Below are 8,052 nucleotides of genomic sequence, written 5' to 3'. Positions count from 1 at the left end.
TTGGGCTTGCTGCACCACAAATACCAAAATTTTAACAATTTATTAAAATCTAATCACTTTCTGGCCATCTAATTAGTTATGGATATAGATATTGTGATTGTGATTTTCGGAAGAATTACAGAGCATTGAAAACGTTTATTATTACCATTTAATGAGTCTCCCCATACAGTTTGATGTAGCACTTGGACCCAGAAGCCGCTTCGTCCAACTTAACAAGCAGATTTTGCTCACTGCCCCTTTCTGATCGGTGGTATTTTCTGCACAGCATCATGGGCAATGCAGTTTTCTGCAGGAATTGTGTTATTAAACATGATTATAACTTGAATCAATGTCGAAAAATGCAAACAACAGATTAACAACCTCGAAGCTCACAGCAGCTCGGTCTCTCCAGGTTTACCAGTTATTGTTAAAAAGAAATTTCCCTATAGAGAAAATGAATAAAGTCTTTGCTTCTGGAACCTGACTCTGTAGGGCACGAAACATTATTGCAGTGTCCGTTTCATGCTGACTTTAACAAATGAGACCTTACTCTAAAGTCCACCCTGAAAAGCACAGGAAATACAACAAGAAGCTAAACAACTATCGTTTCCATCAAGCTGAGCTCCAGATCAATGCCCGTGGCTGTGCTTGTGTGGTTCATTTTTGACCTCCTTGATCTTCATTCTGCTCAAACAAGAGTACTCGTCTAAGAAGAGGTCAGAAGAGCCGAACAGCTCCTTCCAGTAGCATTTCTTCCCATAAATCATCACAAATTCACTGACTGTGGTGTAAATGCTAGCAAACTGCATAGTCAAAGCACACTCAAAAAATGATGCTTGCTGTTTGTCCAAACTACTTATTGTAAATGGGCTGAATCAACACAATTCTTGAGCTTTTTTGGGACAATGTAGCATTCAAGTGATCAGTTTAACATTTGGATATATTTATTTATTATTTATATATATATATATATATATATATATATATATATATATATATATATATATATATATATATATATATATATATATATATATTTATTTTTATCAGTTAACATTACTTTAAAACCATTGCTTTTAAAGCAATTAGTTGACATTACTTAGAAAAAGGGAGTAAAAATTTAAAGCTGAGCTCCAGGTTAGTCAAGTCATTGATTTCTATAGCAATTTAAACAATGTAGACTGTGTCAAAGATGCTTAAAAAGGATGAACAGGCAAATTATAAAAGCCAGACAAGAAAATCCCATCATTGTCCAGCATATTCAATATATCAGATAAGTAGCAGAATGCTATTGTGTCTCTATGATTAAGTTCACTTCAATATAAGTATCACTTTTGTCAGACATGATAAAGCCTAAGAAGTTGTAGACAAGCCCAGGCATATCCCTTGCAGTGGTGCAGTTGTAATAAGTCAAAACGTTCAACAGGGGAAGTATGTGTAGCGATCATGGCCAGCACAATATGGACAAATGTCTATGGGAAACCAATTGGAAATGAGATGGTAATCTAAAGTTTAACCCTTAAAAGAATAGGAAAAAAACAACAACGACTAAAACAACTCGGTTATTTCTATCAAGCTGAGCTCCAGGTTGGTTAGTTCACATTGATTTCCATTATACAATGTTAGACCGTCAAAGATGCTTTATAAGGATGAACGGGCAAATTATAAAAGCCAGACAAGAAAATCCCATCATTGTCCAGCATATTTAATATATCAGTTAAGTAGCAGAATGTCTACTTCTAGTTTGTTCAAAAATGATTGAATTCAAAGTTGAATTCAATACGAGTGTCACTTTTGAAGGAATATCCACACTGGTAAAGACAATCTTGCTGTTTTACATTTTTGAGTTGAATCAAACAAAATTTTCTAGTCATCTCAACTTACATCAATCAAACTGACAAAAATATCAAGTTAAACTTTTGCAGATCTCAAATATTTCTCGCGAATGCCAATCATGCTGCTGTTCTCACATAAATCCACCAGCGGCCGCTGTGGACTGACTGAATGACGAACCGAAACCCTAACCTGCCCACCCCCTTACCTAAAACCAACCGATAGTGTTTTCAGAAGCACCTATTGACCCGCCCACCTCCTTACCTAAGCCCAACCGATAGTGTTTTCAGAAGCACCTATTGACCCGCCCACCCCCTTACCTAAACCCAACCGATAGTGTTTTCAAAATTAATCCAGATAAAGAAAAGCTCTCGCCTGATTTTTACCACATTTTCAGATCTTACCACTTTCTCATTCTGTTACGTTTATTTTTATTTTTTTGCAGTTTTTGTTTTCGCGAATCCACCAGAGGCTGCTGTGTATGCTTTTTCAGATCTCAAATATCTCTCACAGGTGCCATTAACGCCTGCTGTTCTCACGTAAATCTCACTGACTGACAGACGAACCAATCCCCCCACCCGCCCACCCCCTTACCTAAACCCAACATATAGTGTTTTCAAAATTAATCCAGATAAAGAAAAGTCCTCGCCTGATTTTTACCATGTTTTCAGATCTTACCACTTTCTCACCCTGTTATTTACTTGTTTATTATATTTTTAGCCTTTTGTTTTAGCTTTACCGTTCTTTTGTGTTAGCGTTCTTCACCAGACTCGAACTCCATTGTCGTGGTCAACTCCTTTCTGCATTTCAAGTCCGCCGACGTAAGCCACTGGACAAACTGGTAACAGGAGAAAAGCCGTTCTCAGGGAGGAAAGTTTTAAGGTGATATCATGAAAAGAAACAGAAGCCGTCGGCAGCATCATACCGCCCCATAGCGTTCGTTTTAAAAACTAAATGCAGCCATACGTAGCTCTGGCTACATAATTCACGCTCTCCAGAAATGTATACGGAGGTATGTAGTCACAATCAACCTGTGTTGAATTTAAGTGGATTGAACATAAAACAATAAAGTTGTCCCCAAAAAAACTCAAGAACTCTGTTGTTTCAACTTATTTTAAATAAGTTTGAACAAACAGCAAAATTTGAGTGTATAAACATTGCTGTCGTGACTTCTTGACATACCGTTTTATTTACAGTGCACTAAAGCATCTTCATAGAGCGTTTAGTGCCCATGACTGTGTTCATGCGGTTCATGTTTGACCTCCTCGACCTTCATTCTACTCAAACAAGGATACTCATCTAAAAAGAGGTTATAAGAGGCGATCAGCTCCTTCCAGTAGCTTTTCTTCCCATAAATCAGCACGAACGCACTGACCGTGGTGTAAATGCTGGCGAACAGCATAATCAAAGCCAGTGTGTTCTGCCGCATCAACACCACCGTGGTCTGCGTGTAAATGTCCACAGCCACAAAACAGCTGTAAACGAACACCAAACTGAGCGTCATCTTGATCACCCGCATCTGAGTGCCGAGTTTGGGCCCGTGAGCGCCATTTGTGCTCGCTTTCATGTCCAGAAGATGCTTCGCCAAGTGATACGATATAGAAATGCTGCATTTGACCATCACGATTCCCGGAATAATGTCAGAAATTACGACATAATAAAAGACGTAGACAAGCCCAGGCGTATCGCTTGGCATTATAGACCCACAATCACCCAATTCGGTGGTGCCGTTGTAATACGTCAATACACTCAATAAGGGAACGCAATTTGCAAAGCCACTCACGACTATCACCGTCAACACAATGTGGACGTGTTTCACAATGGCTTCTTGGATTCTTGTATAACAGTGAACAGGCTCAACAACCAGTTTTGTGCCATAGTAAAAAGTCAGAAAGGCCGTGCTCCAGAATATGATGAGCTTCACACTGAAAACGAGGACTAACAATATGGCCTCCACCAGACTGATTTGGCAAACGGTGTCGATCACATCCATGGTCTGCCAGGAGTACGTCAGGACCTGCTGGGAGATGCTGGCAATGGCGATTGCTGTAATAATGAAGTCTGCCGGGTTCAGCTTGTGCTTTTTTCTGTAGCTTCGATAGTTGACTAGAAGCAGATACATGTTGAAGAAGATGGTCAGGATCGCCAGTACGCCGATCAGCAGCCAGGCCACCAGTTTGTCTTGAGTAGACAGCATGATGATGAGGTCTGTTAGTGGACACAAGAAAGAAGATGTCTTCAGTGAGAAAATCGTAGTGGTTATCTTGCTTTTCATGTAGTAGTTTAGAAGAGATTTGTTATTAAAATACAGATAATATCAAATTCAATTCAATTCACATTTATTTCTATAGCTCTTTTACAATGTAGATTGTGTCAAAGCAGCTTCACATAGAAGATTATAGTGAATTGAAACAGTGTAGTTCAGTTTTCAGTGTTTAAGTTAAGTTCAGTTTAGCTCAGTTCAGTGTGGTTTAATATTCAGTACTGAGAGTCCAAACAGTGAAGAGCAAATCCATCGATGTGCAGCTCTACAGGTCACGAATCATTAAAGCCAGTGGCGTCAGCGGCGAGGAAAAATCTTCACCAATTGGCAAAAGTGAAGGATAAAAAACCTCGAGACAAAACCAGGCTCAGTTGGGCACGACCATTTCTCCTATGGCCAAACGTCTTGTGCAGTGCTGCAGTCTAGGCTCTGGAGGCTGGAGAACGCTGGACGTCAACAAAGACTCGCCTATCCCTGGAGTCTCACAGGAGTCAGTCTTAGGATACGGCCTGGTCCAGGATTATGGAAACCTTGGGATAATCTTGTCGCTGGTCAAATCTACCCATATTGATTTTGTTAGCTCACATTGCTAGTTTTGTGGTGAGCATTTCATCTGTGCATGTCATTAGGGGAAAAAAATAGTTTGCCCTTGTAATCTTTCATTGAAATCTGAAAATGCACTTCCTGTTTGTTTTCAGTTAAATCCTCAGATTACGTCTGTCTGAGGTATTGGGTGTGGCTAACATACTTAACCACGCCCCTCCAGCTATCAGTTTTGACAACAAACAGAAATGGTGAAGTGGAGGTGGTGTCTGGTTTAAATGACTCTCCCTGTAGGGAACATGTGACCATTATGACCGTTTCACAAGTCTTGACATGTATTAGTGCTAACACTTGATCACGACACAAGAGTCCAGCTTCTCCAGCCTCCAGCACCTAGACTGCAGCTCTGCACAAGACGTTTGGCCATAGGAGAAATGGTCATGCTCAATTGAGCCTGGTTTCTCTCGAGGTTTTTTAATTCTTCACTTTTGCCAATTGGTGAAGTTTTTTTCCTCGCCGCTGTCATAACTGGCTTGTATGGTTCGAGACTTGTGGAGCTGCGCATCGATGGATTACTCTTCAGTGTTTGAACTCAGCAGTGAAATTCAACCACACTGAACTGGACTGACACTGTTTCAATTCACTATGATCTTCTATGTGAAGCTGCTTTGACACAATCTACATTGTAAAAGCGCTATACAAATAAAGGTGAACTGAATCGGAGAGTCCATCTAATTCCGTGTATCTTTGTTTATTTTTTACATCAGACATCCACACGTGCCAATGTTGTCACAATCTGCTTACAAACAACTTGTTTGTTCCAGTTTGATGAATCGAGTCCAATATTTAAATTTTTGTCAAAAGCTGGTGCTTTCCAACCCCTTCACATCACCCTAACAATTCACGTGTGTCACAAAACGTGTGTACTATGACAGCATACTACACATGCGCAGTAGAAAAGTAATTCAAAGTATATGACATGCAAATCAACGAGAACACATTATATTACACAAAATTACCTTGAACAGTAAACTATGAAATATGGCTCTTACACTCCCCAAACCCTTTTCCTGATCTTTCTGAAGAAAATGCCTACTTTACTATATCCAATCAGCTTACAGTAGAAAAAAACAAGCCATGCCCATTGTTTACGCATTTAATTTTCTGTTTCTTTAGGAACTGTGTCACAATACAGAAGAAAAAAATTGGTCGCAGCTTGCAGCTCATGCAGATTTTAACAAAGACTATAGAATACACAAGACGTGTCACTAGTTTTGAATGGGAAAAAGGCGGATGAAGCCCCGTCTACTGGTACAGTAGCCAATCATTGATTGCTATATAGGCTGATGATTGTCCGGGGAGAAGCTCGGACCAGGAGTGTACTTTTATAACAGTTTGGTGGTTAACAAACACTAGCAAAGAATCTCAGCAAATACTTGCTTCACAGACATAAGAAATATATCCACATAAAGCTTGAAATCTCTACTTTTAAGTGAGCCAAGTACACTTGAAAACAAAAGTTTTCTAATTTTGGAATCTGTATGAAACGAACACGAGGTACAGTTCGTTCTGACAAACGCAGGTCACATGACAGCAACTACTCAAACACCTATAAACTTCTAAACAAAGAGTCGCTGTCATTTCTAGAGGATATTTACCATCAAGACCAAGTTCTGGATTACTTCAGAAGACCAGAGTAGACGAAGCATTCAGAGGATGATAATCTGTAAAAAGGTCCATAAATAAGGTTGGTGTCGTGATCTCATTCTTTTTTGCAGTGCACATGTGGATTAGCTCAAGCAACCTGAAAAAATGCAGATTTTGTTTGATTTGCACATTTCAAAATGAAACTTGTAAGACAGTTGTTGTTTAATTTTATTGATGTGGAGATACTTAACTTACGCGGTGTGAGCTGCAGTAACGAGCAAACAAAGAAAACAAAGCACAAAGGTAGAATATTCCATAGGTAAGATGTAGTTTTTTATGTTTTTGTATGTTACGAACTTTTGTACATAACAAGTAATGTTATTGATCATATTAAAGTCAATTACTGCATTCACTATAAGGCAAAGTAGCACCACCAACTCGCACTAAATTCTAGGCTTATGCTGGTTTTGTTGAATACAGTAAGCAAACAATGTAAATGAAATATTCGTTTCGTCATATTTCAAAAATGACCCAGTGTCAGTATAAAACTAACTTCAGCTCAGTAAAGCAGGCTAGGCGGAATAGCGCTATTTACTGCTGTTTTGTTGTTAAACTAAATTAAAATTGACATTATCGATACTGTAAAAGGTCTCTTATGAGACTGAAAATCTTCAGATTTCATTGGCTGAACAACACTTCTGTGTATATAACCCATTCATAAAACAACAAAATACAGCTTTGCGTGACTAAAAGAGTTTGAAACAGAACATTACCTGTCTAAAAGAAATACTTCAGCCATGGTGGCATCCTTCCATCAGCGTGCAAAACTCTTTTTAAGTTGAGTCAACTCAGAAAGTTGACCTTATCATGTTATACCAAAACATTTACCATAAGAAAAGCTATTTCAAAATAACAATAAATACTGTATAGGATTAAAACATTGCCCTTAAACTGTATATGAATATCAAAATCAGCTCTCAAAATGTTAGAAATCCCAATAGCAAATACACATTTTATCAGGTTATCTCTGGCTATTTACCATTGAATATTTGAAGAAAAAAAAGCATTGATTAATTGAATATGAGCAGAGTCATTTCAGTACCTTGTTTTCCAAGTCTCAAATATTTTCCCTCATGTTCGCAGTGCTCAAGCTCCTTGTGTATTTAGAGGATAAAAATACCAGAAAATGATGTTCTGTCGTCATGGCAAAGTGCATTTTTAAAGAAATGGTAAATGATAGGGAGAAAATTGACGCTGAATTGCTTTGGTCTGCTGCTGCTGAAAGCTCTACAATAGCCGGCTGACATTTATACAGCAGCTATGAAGTCAGGCAATTTTCATATGCTGACCGTAACCATATTTAAAGCAGTGTGTTTTATGGGACAGAAGCATGACTAGTCATTTTAACCACTATCCAGACATTTGTGGTGGATGTTGAAGAGGTGTTGGACTTTTAGTTTTTGATTTTACACACAAATACACACCAATATAGATATGCGCGCGCACACATACACACACACACACACACACACACACACACACACACACACACACACAGAGAAAGTCAAATACTGTACTGTCAAAAATAGTTCACAAAATTGTAAAATAAATGTTTTAAAGAAATAATATAGCAGTATGTTTTGCAAGAATATACTGTTCTAGGGGCGTAACAGTGGCGCAGTGGGTAGCACGATCGCCTCACAGCAACAAGAACGCTGGTTCGAGCCTCGGCTGGGTCATTTGGCAGTTCTGTGTGATGTTCTCCCCATGTTGACGTGGGTTTCCTC

General features: G+C 38.8%; 1 protein-coding gene across 1 annotated transcript; it reads right to left on the bottom strand.

Annotated features, from left to right (window-relative positions):
* Positions 1-2,983: 2,983 nt before the first annotated feature.
* LOC130234255 (uncharacterized) lies at positions 2,984-4,009 on the bottom strand. The gene has a single exon (XM_056464527.1). It carries the CDS (start codon positions 4,007-4,009, stop codon positions 3,035-3,037), a length of 975 nt encoding a protein of 324 aa, XP_056320502.1. The 3' UTR covers positions 2,984-3,034.
* Between the last annotated feature and the right edge of the window lie 4,043 nt (positions 4,010-8,052).

The sequence above is a fragment of the Danio aesculapii genome, chromosome 8 (genome assembly GCF_903798145.1).
Source record: "Danio aesculapii chromosome 8, fDanAes4.1, whole genome shotgun sequence".
NCBI lineage: Eukaryota > Metazoa > Chordata > Actinopteri > Cypriniformes > Danionidae > Danio > Danio aesculapii.
This window is presented reverse-complemented; position numbering and strand designations above follow the sequence as displayed.